The 15,461-nt window shown below is 32.0% G+C and overlaps 1 protein-coding gene across 2 annotated transcripts in view; it reads left to right on the plus strand.

Moving 5' to 3' along the window:
• The window catches only part of LOC114329340 (mitogen-activated protein kinase kinase kinase 7), a 93,811-nt gene that overhangs the window by 15,926 nt on the left and 62,424 nt on the right, over positions 1–15,461 (plus strand). For both annotated transcript variants that reach the window (XM_028278399.2, XM_050656285.1), the window contains 2 exons: positions 9,829–10,008; positions 15,147–15,386. In XM_028278399.2, coding sequence (XP_028134200.1) covers positions 9,829–10,008; positions 15,147–15,386 — 420 coding nt within the window. The remainder of the gene's footprint in view (positions 1–9,828; positions 10,009–15,146; positions 15,387–15,461) is intronic.

Raw genomic sequence — 15,461 nt, forward strand, 5'->3', positions numbered from 1 at the left:
CTTATATTAACTGCGAATAAGTAATTATTTTCGAAATTTTCACATTCACTACAATGCAAAACTAGCATCTATCTCTACGCCACCGCCGCCCTAGCGAGAAACCAAGCAAACAGGCAAAATCGTGTACACAAATTTCAAGGTCGTCCTATCTCGATTCCTCTCCTCTGTGTAGGTCTCCATAGTATGAAAACTTTTTTTTATTTATTATTGAATATTTCCTGACAGGTATGAGATAACAACATGAAATTTGGTATGTGGGGGTTTTTTGGGTCGAGAAAACTAAATTCCCTACCAAAAATTATGTATTGTATGTATACATTAAAATTTTTATTCTCCTATTAGTTCTACTTAAAACAGGTATACTTCTTTCATCTCCCTAAACTCAACCGTTTTCGAGATAAACGCATTTTATATCTGCGATACACCATCATTTTTAGCATATCATTGTAGTTACACCCGAAAAATAACTTAAAACCATAAAATTATCCAAAAATGTATCGCAAATTTCTTCAAATTGAATTTGCGATGCAATGACATAAATTTGAGAACTGGCACAATTATTATGGTTTTAAGTTATTTTTCGGGTGGAACTACAATGATATGCTAAAAATGATGGTGTATCGCAGATTTAAAATGCGTTTATCTCGAAAACAGTTGAGTTTAGGTAGATGAAAGAAGTATACCTTTTTTAAGTAAAACTAATAGGAGAATAAAAATTTTAATGTCAAAAGTATACAGAGTGAGGGATAAAAAAATTGAACGTAATAAATGAGTGCTGAAAGGCGTATGTGGCGCCCTCTGGGCAATACATAATTTTTGGTAGGGAATTTAATTTTCTCGAACGAAAAAACCCCCACATACCAAATTTCATGTTGTTATCTCATACCTGTCAGGAAATATTCAATAATAAATAAAAAGAAAGTTTAACTTTGACACCCTGTATCTCGGTTATTATAAACTTTGTACTAAGGTAAGTTAGCTTAAATCGGTCTATTTTAACCTCAGGAACCTGAGGTTAAGCTATGGCCCATTCTTTACCAAACACCCTGTATACAGAGAGGTTCTAAATTATGGAATAAATTCATTTTCTCTAAAATGGACGACTTTAGAGAAAAATCGCAAAACAGATCGATTTTTATTTTTAAATTACAATTTTTTAGCATATATTTCATACTAGTGACGTCATCCATCTGAGCGTGATGACGTAATCGATGATTTTGTTAAATGGGAATAGGGGTCGTGTGGCACCTCATTTGAAAGGGTGTTCAATTCTCTATGCAGTAATATAAACATTAATATCAATATTTATACAGGGTGGCCAAAATAATAATTTTTGAATTAAATTAATTGACGAAAAAAGAAAAAAGTATGCAATTTATTTAACTCAAAATACATTCTACCGCTGTCAGAAAATATAAAAAAAATGTTTATTTGGCAAATAAACATTGCTTTTAGCTTAAATTAAATGTTCAAACTGCCGAGATGTAGGTGGGAGGCTGTTTGTGATTTAATTTAAGCGAAAAGAAATGTTTATTTCATTATTTACATCACATTATTTTAATCAAAACGAAACCGTAGATTTTCTTATTTTATAAATGTTTATTTGTGAAATAAACATATTTTTCCATTTACTGACAGCAGTACAATGTATTTTGAGTTAAATAAATTACATACATTCTTCTTTTTGCGTCAATTAATTTAATTTAAAAAGTATTTGTTTGGTCACCCTGTATAAATAATGATAGTATCGTTTATATTAGTGAATACAGAATTGAACACCCTTTCAAATGAGGTACCACACGACCCCTATTCCCATTTAAAAAATCATTGATTACGTCATCACGCTCAGATGGATGACGTCACTAGTATGAAATATATGCCAAACAATTCTAATTTAAAAATAAAAATCGACCTGTTTCAGGATTTTTCTCCAAAGTTGTCCATTTTAGAGAAAAAATGTATTCCACTATTTAGATCCTCTCTGCATAATATAGTTTGTAGGGTATATGCTTTAATTAAATCATTTTGGAGATATGTTAATGATACACAGTCTAGTTATAGTTTACCAAATGCTAGTTTTACAGAAATCAGTCTGCTTCTAATGGGCAAGACATATCTAATTTGTTTAAGGACTTCTTTCAAACTGTATCTACAGCTGGGGTTAATATCCTTCATATTCGCAATATCCCCATCAATAACAATGTAACCGCCACAGTATTAGACACATACGAACATTGAGCTATTACAGTCCTGGAACCTTCACGTGTTGCAATGTTTATTTTTATGTATATGCTTTGTTTTTAAACCAAGAGGAGTAAACTAAAAAAACAGATTCACATCCAAGAAAGTCACTACAAAAATTACCAAATACCTACATCTTCTTTTTTGGTTGATAATATCGGCCTTTGATGGTAATCCATAAATATTATATTATACTAATATGTCGCTAAAGAGTTCTAAAAACAACTGTTTTTTATATAAAATCAGATTATAAATCTAAAAATTAAAAGAATAACGCATAAAATACAATATATTGCTGATATAACTTAATTAACCTATGAAATGTCAATAGTGTCAAAATTTCATAAATGACGTTAGTGTCAAAATTTTATAACAGTGGAGTAAACTTAAGTGAGGTTGGACCAATTACAAACAAACATTACAGCGTGATAAATTTGAATTACTGCTCCTGGTTTAAAAACAGACCATAGTGGCGTTTATAACGTCAGAAAATATATAGAAACTGAATAATAACATAGAAAGTTGACAGTTAATAGATTAACTGTATGTATTTGATGCTTATAGCTGTCATTTTGTTAACGTTGTAAACAATTTTAAGTATTGTAATATTCTTGGTGTTTGAATAAAGTTATTATAATACTCTGGGCTAATTAGCAAAATACAAGGAAAAGTTATTTACCAGCAATTTTATTGCTGGAATCGAACCTTATGATTGTATACAGTGAGCACGTAAAGGTTGGAATAAATTCATTTTCTCGAGAATGGATGACTTTGGAAAAAAATCCCGAAACAGGTCAATTTTTATTTTTAAATTACGACTTTTTGGCATATATATCATACTAGTGACATCACCCATCTGGGCGTGATGACGTCATCGATGATTTTTTTAAATGAGAATGGGGGTCGTGTGATAGCTCATTTGAAAGGTAATTCAATTCTCTATTCAGTCATATAAACATTAATATAATTATTTATACAGGGTGTCCAAAAAAAATTTTTTGGATTAAATTTATTGACATAAAAAGAAGAATGTATGTAATTTATTTAGCTCAAAATACATTTTACCGCCCTCAGAAAACTGAAAAAAATGTTTATTTGAAAAATAATAATTGCTTTTCGCTTAAATTAAATGTTCAAACTGTCATGAGGCTGGTGGGTGGCGGCTTTAATATTGAATTTAAGCAAAAAACAATATTTATTTGCCAAATAAACATTTTTTCCTGTTTTCTGATAGCAGTAAAATGTATTTTGAATTAAATAAAGTACACACATTCTTCTTTTTATGTCAATAAATTTAATTCAAAAAAATTTTTTTTGGGCACCCTGTATAAATAATTATGTTAATGTTTATATTACTGAATAGATAATTGAATTACCTTTCAAATGAGCTACCACACGACCCCTATTCTTATTAAAAAAATCATCGATGACGTCATCACGCCCATATGGGTGACCTCACTAGTATGATATATATGCCAATAAGTCGTAATTTTAAAATAAAAATTGACCTGTTTTGGGATTTTTTTCCAAAATCGTCCATTCTCGAGAAAATTAATTTATTCCAACCTTTACGTGCTCACTGTATATTAATAATATAAGTATGCAAAGTCCTCAGATAGTGTGCTACTTTTTTTATAAACAAAATGGCGCACAAAAATCGAGTTTTTTTTCAATTTTTGCTCGGTAACTCCAAGGATTTTAACTTTACATCAAAAACACCCAAATAAAAATTCACCATAATTAAATTCTGCATAGAAATTCCCCGGAAAATGCGGGTTTTTCCAACGAAATCTTTGAGTTTCAACTAAAATTTTAGATAAGTAATTGTTTATCAATAATTAAATAACTTGGTAATATCAAAGCTCTTTTCGTATATATTATAATTCCAGAAGCCGATGGAAATTGAATGAATAGTTTAGCAACAATTGAATTGTTAATTAATTTACGGTCGTTATAATAACCAGAATAATTATGATAAATAAGAATAACTATGATTTTTGTATAAAAAAACACTGTACCTATCTAATGTACTATACAGAATTGAAATTGGACTATTTCAGGACCTCAGGAATATTTTAAAATTTTAAACAATGTTTTGGCTTATAAACAAATAGAATATCACGGGAAATATTAAATTAAATTAAATCTTGAAAACGGTATTGGAAATAAAGCGGCAGGACGCTTCTTTTAAAAGAAAAAACGTTTAATTGTGATGCGTTATTCCCAAATTTTGGTGCACTATCTCAATCAGAAACGTCACAAAAACCCCTTATAATTTTTATATTCACCCCTGTCTCCACCCCTTTGCCGGTCACGCAGCGTTCCGCCCCTGGAGATTTTAATTTGTTACGTCATGGCCTACTTATTCCTAAATTTTGGTGCACTATCCCGATCATGAGCGTCACAAAAAAAATAATAAAAACCGCGACTTTAACCCCTTATAACTACCCTCGTCCCCCAATCTGGTTTCCGGCTCTGGGGATTTTACTTAGTTATATCATGGTCTACTTATTTCCAAATTCCAAAAAAGAAGTATTGGAAAAAACTTGTAAGTTAATTGATCTTATTGAAAATAATGGTACACTAACAAACAGTCAGCGTCAATGGAGCGATGTTGTAAAAACGAAAAAAACCGAACCACTTATTATAAAACCAAAAAATCAAAATCAAAATTGTCTAACAACAAAAACTGTATTAGCACAAAAATTTAGTCCAGTCGATATAAATGTGTCAGTTGAAAATGTTAAATCTTGTGCTAAAGGGTCGATTGCAATTCATTGTAATAATAAGGAGTCTTTGGATAATTTGAAAATTAATGCTGAAAAAGTTCTTGGAGCAGATTATGAGATAAAAATTGCAAGTATATCTAAACCTAAGATCAAGATCATAAATGTCCACGAAAAAGACATTGAAGATATTGACAGCTTTGTTGATAGTTTTAAAAAACAAAATTTGATTGACGGTATAGAAACTTACATTAAGATATTACGTAAATATAAATCGAAAACTAATAACCGTAATGCACTTAATGTAATAGTGGAAATTTCAGCAGATATATTTAATTATCTAGTTAATGAAAAGGAAAAAATACATATAGGATGGAATAGCTACAGATTTTTTGAACACGTAAATATTATTCGTTGTTTTCGGTGCTGGAAGTTTGGACATTTTGCAGATAAATGTACTTCACAGGATGTTTGTCCATTATGTGGAGGTCAACACAAAAAAGATGAGTGCAGAATTACTAACGATAATTTTACTTGTGTTAACTGTAAATATGCAAATGAAATTCTTAAACTTAAACATGTTAATTATAACCATAATGTATTTGATAGAAATTGTAGTAGTTATCAAAGACAGTTATTAAAAGCCAAAGAAAGAATAGGGTATAATATCTAGCCATCAAATACGCCTTCAAATATTACACGCACAAATAAAAAGTGTATAGATAATCTTCTTCTTTCTTGTATTAATGCTGAAAGTTACTATAAACATTGCGATGAAATCAAACTTTATGTTCAGGTATATGACCCACACATTTTATGTTTAACGGAAACTTGTATCACTAGCGATTTTTCAGATTCTGAGCTACAGATCCCTGAATATATAATGGCGCGTTGTGATTCTAGTAGTCGTCATACAGGAGGAGTTCTAATTTATACGAAAGAATACATAAAAGTCAATAATATCAAAACATTTATTATTGACAAGAGTTTGTGGGTTTTGTCTTTGGATGTTGTAATTAATGGATCATATTATGGAATAGTGGGTATTTATAGATCGCCAAGTGGTAGTATAAGTGAATTCACTGATGTATTTTTCAAGTGGATGGATGATTATTATGAATCACATAGTAGTTGTAGTATAGTCATTGCTGGAGATTTCAACATACATTATGATAAAAATTGCCAGGGTAAAAGTAAATTGAAAGAATATATAGAAAATAATGGAATGCAGCAACTTGTAAATGAATATACAAGAATTTTTAAAGATTCAAAATCTATGATTGATCTTGTCATAAGTAATGACTATACGTTAACTGCTCATGTAGAAAAAAATTACATAATATCTGATCACTGTATTGTCCATGTACTCAATAATAAAGTATGTAACTAAAAGTGAAGTCATTGAAACAAAACAAATTCGTTCTAAAATAATATATGATAATATGGTAAACATGTTGATTGAAAAAGATTGGGCATATTCTTCGGTAAACATCGATGAAGTTACTGATACTTTCGTCAATAATATCGTAGATGTTTTGAATAGAGTGTCACCAGTTAAAACTGTGGAAGTTAAGAACTTTGGTAATAAATGGTTTGACAACACTTGTAAATTGGCAGTTAAGAATAAAAATATTGCTTATAAAAGATTTTTGTTTACAAATGATTGCGTAGATTGGAATAACTATAACATTGAAAGAAATAACTGTGTTAGAATTTTAAAACAAGTTAAAATTAGATTTTATGAGTCAAATATTGATAGGAATAGGGGTAATTCTAAACAAATGTGGAAACATCTCAAACAGTTAGTAGGAACTAATAAAACTATATCACAATTTCAAAGTCTTGAACATGAAGGTGTAACATATAGTGTAAATTTGGCAAACATATTAAATCAATATTATGTTGACAGTATTAAAGATATTATTGTAAGTTTTGACCAAAATAGTGATATTAATTTAAATTTGCAGACAGTTGTTTCATCTGATGTAAATTTTGAAACTTTTGAGAGCATATCACTAAACCAACTATATGATATAATCAAATTACAATATAAAAAAAATAGTACGGATGAAGTAGGTCTTGATATTATCAAAAATCTATTTCATGTGTTAGGTTATCCTTTATTAAATTTAATTAATATGAGTTTAGAGAAGGGCCTGGTGCCTAAGCAATTTAAAATATCAACTATAGTTCCTGTTCCAAAAGTTCCTAATACTAATAAACTTGATCAATTACGTCCAATAAATATGCTCCCATTTTGTGAGAAAGTTTTAGAAATTGTGGTGTACAATCAGCTGATTAAATTCATTACTTCAAATAATATCCTGTATAATTACCAGTCTGGATTTAGAAATTCTCATTCATGTGAGACCGCATTACAGTTAGTTGTCTCAGATATGAAAAGTATTTTAGATACGACAGGGGTCGGTATATGCGCAGTTTTTATAGATCTCAAAAGAGCATTTGAAACAATAGATCGTCATATACTTCTTTTGAAATTAAAGAAATATGGTTTTAACGGGACAGTTTTTAATTGGCTGGAAAATTATCTGTCAAATAGGTACCAAAGGACTAAATTAAATAGTGAAATGTCAAATCCACAGTTAAATGATATTGGTGTGCCGCAAGGCAGTGTACTTGGACCTCTACTTTTCATATTATACATTAATGATTTGGGAAACGTATTAAGCAAATGTAAAATTCATCTTTTTGCTGATGACACATTAATATATTTTTATGGGGAAGATTTTGTTGATGTAGTGGACACGATGAATCGTGAATTGCATTTATTAACTGAAAGATTTAAGTTAAACAAATTGAAAGTCAATGAGTTAAAATCCAAATACATGTTTATTGGTAATAATACTCTTTTCGGGAAATTCTTAAGTTTGGATGTTCACATTAAATTAAATAATGAAAAAATTGAAATGGTTCAGGAAATAAAGTATTTGGGATTCATATTGGATAGGGAACTAACTTTTAGTAAACATGTTGATTACATTTGCAGAAAGATAGGGAAAAAAATAGGTTTTTTTTCGAAGAGTATCACCATTTTTGACATTTCAAACTAAATTAACAATTTATAATTCGTTAATATTACCTCACTTTTTATATTGTTGTTCATTGATTTATACAGGATGTTCTAATTATGACAGGCTTCAAATTCTCCAAAATAAGGCTATGCGAGTAATATTGAGATGCAATCGATATACTCGAATTCAAGATATGCTGAAAACTTTAAATTGGTTAAAAGTTGAACATTTTATGTATGTCCAATCTATGACATTCTTATTTAAGATGGTAAACCATTTATTGCCTGAGTATTTGAACAGTCAGTTGGTCCCGATAGCAAATGTTCATGAGCATAGCACTAGAGCTGCAAATTCAATAAATTTTTATGTTAGAACAACCAACAAGTCCAGTTCAATGAAAAGCTTGTTTCATAAAGGAATTGTACAGTTCAATAATATACCTTATCACATTAAAAATAGCCATAATGCAACTATCTTTAAGAGATTATTAGTCCATTATATTAAAACTAAGACCTAGAAACCAATTGGCAATGTTTGTTGTACTTCCAGTGTTTTTATTTTTATTTTATTTTTTATTTTTTTTTTGTTTATATATTGAATGTTTCTGATTAATTTAATTTGACAATGCTTATTTCTTTATTTGTTTAGTCTCATGTTTTTAATTTTTGTAAAAATTTTTTGTAATACTTTATGATAATTATACAGCGCTCCTTGCCTTGACAATTCTTATGTAATTTGTACAGGTGTGGAGTGCAATGTTTCTGTTTTGTGTATTATCTATTATGATAAATAAATAAATATCTATTATCTATTAAATTTTGGTGCACTATCTCGATCAGGAACGTCACAAAAACCCAATTATAATTTTTATATTCACCCCTTCCCCCACCCCTTTGTCGGCCACGCAGCGTTCCGCCCCTGGAGATTTTAATTAGTTACGTCATGACCTACTTATTCCCAAAATTTTAAAAACTCTAACAAGAGCGTCACAAAAAAAATAGTAAAAACCGCGACTTTGACCCCTTATATCTACCCTCGGCCCCCACTCTGGTTTCCGGCCGTTGGGGAAAGTAATGTACACAACTAGTTCAACATATCCCCATATAGTTTCTCCATATTACTTATCACGCACAAAATCCGCTTCTATCTCTCCGACTATATGTGTGTGATATATTAAATATCACATTTAGGCCTTGTAGTTTATTCTTACAATTGTAGCTCTATACCCTGTTTTTAAACTAGGAGGAATAAACTCAAAAAACAGCTTCACACCCAATAACCTCACTAGAAAAATCATCAGATTCATCTTCTTTTTTGGTTGATCATGTCGTCCTTCAACGGTAATCCATAAATATTTTATTATACTAATATGTCGCTAAAGAGTTCTAAAAACAACTGTTTTTATATAAATGCTGACTAAAAATCTAAAAATTAAAGAAATAACGCAGAAAACACAAAAAATCGCTGATATAACTTAATTAACCTATGAATTTTAAATGCCAATAGTGTCAGAATGTCATAATTTAGTGGAGTAAACTTGCTTGCGGTTGGATCAATTGCAAACAAGCATTACAGCACAGTAAATTTGAATTACTTCTCCTAGTTTAAAAACGAGGTAGTATTAATAATTATGTAATCCTTGACCAATACACACACGGGTTTTTTTAATCCACTGTTCATTGATTCTAATCTAAAAATATAAGTAAATTATATTCAATAAAGTCAGTTTCATACAACAGCCTATAAATCCTGAATAAAATATATCACTACACACTAGTCATGAAAGCATACTCGTTGGAATGTTGTTCATTGAATATTGTTTATTTTAGGGTGTAGAATACCTACATGCCATGCAACCAAAGCCATTAATACATAGAGACTTAAAGCCCCCGAACTTGCTCTTAATAAATGGGGGTGTAAACTTAAAAATTTGTGATTTTGGTACAGCTGCTGATAAAAATACTTATATGACCAATAACAAGGGATCTGCAGCTTGGATGGCTCCAGAGGTAAGTTAGATTTATCATTTTATAACAAGGAATTACACAAGGTGGATCAGTGAAAGGGTACGATTTGGCAACGCTGCTGACGATAAAATAGATGTGCCGGGCGCATGCGAAGTAAACGTTGTGAATCTAGAGAGTGGGAAGTTTAGTTATCATGGAGACGTGGTCGAGTGAACAACGCGCATTTGCTGTGAAAGCTTATTACAAAAATGGTGAAAGTTTTATGCGTGTACAACATGGCTGTTGAAGACTTGGGTTAGGAACTTTGAAAGTAGTGGTTTAACATCACAGAAATGAGGTGGCAGTGTCAGAACTTCTCGCACAGCACAAAATATTGAAGCGGTGCGAAATTCATTACACGCAAGTCCTCGAAGATCCCTGTGACGACTCACGTGTAATGAATTTCGCACCGCTTCAATATTCTGTGGTGTGCGAGCAGTTCGGACACTGCCACCTCTTTTCTGTGATAATAAACCACTACTTTCAAAGTTCCTAACCCAAGTCTTAATAGCCATGTTAGACGGAACGGCAGCGCGGGGCGCAAATGATTGTATAAACGAAACGCTCGTTGTACAGGCACAAAACTTTCACCATTTTTGTAATAAGCTTTCACAGCAAATGCGCGTTGTTCACTCAACCACGTCTCCATGATAACTAAACTGAACCCCACTCTCTAGATTCACAACGTTTACGTCGCAAGCCCGCGGCATCTCTATTTTATCGTCAGCAGCGTTGCCAAACCGTACTGTTTCACTGAATCACCTTGTACTAGTGATTTTACCCGTCGCTATGTGACAGGGGATACAATCATTTACCCCCTACAGTCACTGCACTCAATTTTTTTTGCTTCCTCCTATTTTGTCATATCTCCCACTAGTGCAGTCACTGAAGGTTTTCACCTCCGATTTCGTTGAACCTTCATCGATTTTCATCAAAATTGGTGAGTAGTTAGAGGAACCTCAAGGAACAAAGGTGACATGATGCCAACTTGCGCTTTTACTCTGGGGGTGGATCCCACCCCTTCTAGTGGGTGAAAATTATTTTATTAAAAATAATACCATAAATCGATAGAGGGACAAATTCTAAGCAAAATTTGTTATATAAAGTTATTAATAAATCAATACATTTTGAGTTATTAAAGATCAAAGATTTTATTTTTGCGTAAACAAATGCATGTTTTAAAGCTGTTTTTCACGTATACCTCAAAAACTATAAGCTTTTACAAAAAAGTTATTATTACCAAAATTGAAGATAATAAAAAATTGAATACATTTCTTACGTAAAGAACTAAAATAATGTTAATTCAAAGTGAGTTACGGGTAATTGAATCTATATTTTTTTCGACGAGTACTCAAATCTAAGTATTCAAGCTTAAATAACGGGAAAACGATGCACTGTATAAAATATACCTGCTAAGCACTTGTCAAAGTACTTCGGAATACCTATCAAATGAGCTCCAGGAGAAGTTAATAGCATCAAAATTAAGCAAGTTATGATGAAAATAAGAGGACTCTTTCGAATTTTTTAGGAAAAAGTGAAAAATGAAACGTACGCCATTTCCACAAAAATTAAAATTTATAGTAATATATATATATCCGGGGTGTCATATCGGCTGACGCCGCATCCCCACACCTAACCGCCATCTATTTCTATCCTGGGCATCTTCCTCTTCCAAATCTCGGTGTTCCATGGCCTTCCTTATCGTGTCATTCCAGGATAGTCTTGGTCTTCCCCTTTTCTTCCTACCTGGGGGTTTCCATTTCAGGAGTTTCTTTGGCCATCGTTGGTCGTCCATTCTAAGTAAGTGACCGAACCATTTTAGGCTTCTTCTCTCGAGCCTGTCTACCGCTGTATCGTGTGCCTGCATCCTTCTTCTTATTTCTTCGTTACGTATTCTGTCCAATCGGGAGATTCCAGCGCTTCTACGTATGTAGTCCATTTCCACAGCATTGATCCTTCTTCTGGACTCTGCTGTTAATGTCCAGACTTCGCTTCCATACATGAGTACCGATTCCACAAATGTCTTCCCTATTCTTAATTTTGTAGTTCTGGATATATTTTTATCCCACCACACGGAATTCAAGCAACCTACTACCTTCCTACTTTGTTCAACTCGCCTTTGAATTTCTTTGTTGCCTAGGCCTTCTCTGTTTATTACAGCTCCCAGATATTTGAATTCTTCAACCTGTTTAATTGATGTGTTCTCTGTAATTAGGATTTCAAAGTGGGCGTCAGAATTCACGACTAGATATTCTGTTTTTTCTATATTTATATTTAATCCCCATTTTTTGTAGGTTGAATACAGGCGGGTTAACATGAATTCCATGTCATACGAATCTTGTGCCAGTACTGCTTGATCGTCAGCAAAGTGGATGTTAAACAGGCAGTCATCTCTGATCATGATTCCCATTAGTCCACAACTTCTTTTCCATTCTTTTAAAGCGACTTCCAAGTATATGTTAAATAGCAACGGTGATAAGCTACACCCTTGCTTCAGTCCTTTTTCTATTTTTATTCCTTCAGATAGTTGTGTGCCAATCTTGACATATCCCACATTATCGCTGTACAATGATTTGATAATATGTATAATAGCCGGACTAACTTTCATTTCAACAAGGGCATGCCACAACTTGTTTCTAGGGACGGAGTCATATGCCTTTTCCAAGTCTATGAAGGCAATGTGAGTTTCTTCATTTACGCTCGTCCTTTTCTCTATAAGTTGTTGGATGACGAAAAGGTTGTCCACACATGAGCGTCCCGCAGTAAAACCACTTTGATCTTCACTTATTCTCCCTCTTGTCTCTACGTCTAATCTGTTCTTTATTATTCTGCTAAATAGTCTACTAATAGTACTGTTAACACTAAGGCCTCTGTAATTAGACGGATTACTATGTTTCCCCTTTTTGTAGATGCTCGAAATGTAGGATATTTTCCATTCTCGAGGAAAATAATTAGTTGCAACACATCTATTCATTAACTTAGTTAAGCGTTCTATAAGCATTTTCCCTCCATATTTAATCATCTCTATCATGATTCCTCCTGGGCCTGGAGCCCTGCCGTTTTTCATCGAATTAAGTGCTTTAACTAGTTCTGCCTCAGTTATTATAAGGCTATCTTCTTCTCTACGTACAACCTGTGTCGCCTGCTTTATAAATTCTTGTCGATCTTCACTAAATAAGGCCTGATAGTATTCTTTCCAGTCTTGAGTTCGGATTGTGGATGGGCGTCTATCTGTTTTATTAGTTTTCATCGTTCGTAATAGTCTCCAGGCTTCTGTCGATTGGGTGCCACCTAATTTGCTTTCTACTTCAGCACACTTCCTAGACCACATTTCATTCTTGCATTTCTTTATTTCATTTCGAACTTGCCTTTGGATGGTTTTGTATTTTATTCGATTTTCTTGTGTACTATTTGATAGCCAAGTATTATAAAGCTTGTTCTTTTCTTTTATTTTATCTTCTATTTCAGGACACATCCAGAGCGGATTGTATTTCGTTTTACTTTTTTGTCCAAAGGCTTCATTGGCGGCTTGATGTAACGTTGTTAACAAATTATTATATTCTTCTTCCACGTCGTCCACCACTTCACGATTCTCCAGCTGCTGTTGAAGTCTATTTTCATATAGCTTTTTAGTAGTCTCGTCTCTAGTGAGGTGTATATTGTATTGTGGGATATTTATATCATTACTTTTTCCTTGAGCATTGCAGGGGTGTAGTTGCCTAAAGAAGGGAAAAGCTATTTCTGACCGTACTAAGAGATGATCAGACCCGCAATTAGCCCCTCTTCTTACCACTGTGTCTTTGACCACTTCCTTCGATACTTGTCTCGTAATAACAAAGTCAATTATAGACTTCTGATTAAGTGATGGCCGTGTCCACGTATATTGATGTATACGCTTATGTGGGAAGAATGTATTGCTAACCTTTAAATTGTACTGCTTACATACATTTATTATTCGTTCACCATTATCATTGAATGCTGGGTCTCCATATTGTGTAAATTTATAGTAATCCTTACAATTATTTCTTTATATTGGCATAAGTAATGATTTCAACAATTTTTACCGGTTTAGAATGCATATTATTGAAAAAAAAGATGTAGGTAATTTGAAAAATTCAGAATTTTTAAAATTATCGTAATTTTCACTTTATTTTGATAATAACTCCAAAAATACTCAATATACGTAAAAAATGATATATAACCAAATTTTAGTTTTTCTATATCAAATATATACAGTATGTTCCTGTAAGTTGTATCCATATGGAAAACTTTTTTATTATTAATTTTACGAAAAAAGTTATTCTTTATAAAAAGTTCTGCATGGTCCAAAACCCGAGATTCAACCATCAGATATCAAATTTTATGAATGTTATACGAGGTATGTCAAAAAGTTTGAATTTCACTTAAGAGTAAAGTAGCTTTATTTTTCACAATATTGAAAATTGCTATTATGAAAAGTTGTTTTGAATTAAAATCTATATTCTAGTATGCAATTACATCTTTCTAATTGAAATTTTTTTTCGAAAAATTATGGATAACTAACATTATTTTCAGTTAAGTATTTTCTATGGGAAATAAGCCACAATTTTACTAAATTATTTCTTATTTCCCTTAGAAAATACTTAATTATAAAAATGCCACAAGGAAATAGCTTCAGAACAACATTATTTTCAGTTACATATTTCACTTCTGATAACTCTTTTATTATTAATTTTACGAAAAAAGTGATTCTTAATGAAAAGTTCTGGATGGTCTAAAACTTAAAATACAACCATCTTATATCAAATTTTATCAATTTTATACGAGGTATGTCAAAAAAGATAAATTTAGATCAAAAGTAAACAACTTTGTACAAAAGAAAACAACAAGATTGTAGACAAATTTCTGAATTTTTGCCTTACTCCCAAACAGCTTTAAAACGCCCTTATTGAGGCTAAATTTAAAAAGTTTTCCCGGGGGTGCACCCCCCTTATGAACACTCCCCGGATCACATTGCGTACCGGAACCTATGTAATATTGTTACAAAAACAGCACTTGGTATGACCGAAGTAAGAAACTGATGGAGAATGATATATATCAATAATTTCAAGATATGAATTATTTCATGTTTTAATAAATTTTTGACCATATTTTTTTTGTAGGTATTTACATCTTCAAACTACACAGAAAAATGTGATGTTTTCAGCTGGGGAATTATACTCTGGGAGGTTCTTTCCCGAAAGAAACCATTTTACAACCAAGGTGGATCTGCCTTTAGTATAATGTGGGCTGTACATAAAGGAAAGAGGCCACCGCTCTTGCGGAACTGTCCGCCACCAGTCGAAGACTTGATAACTTCTTGTTGGGACCAGGATCCCTCAAAAAGGCCGAGCATGGAAGAGGTAAAAAAAAAAGTTAAAAATATTCGAAAAAAAAAAAAAAAAAAAAAAGACTTAGTTTTTCAACCTAATAAAAAT

This window comes from Diabrotica virgifera, chromosome 7, assembly GCF_917563875.1.
Source record: "Diabrotica virgifera virgifera chromosome 7, PGI_DIABVI_V3a".
Lineage (NCBI taxonomy): Eukaryota > Metazoa > Arthropoda > Insecta > Coleoptera > Chrysomelidae > Diabrotica > Diabrotica virgifera.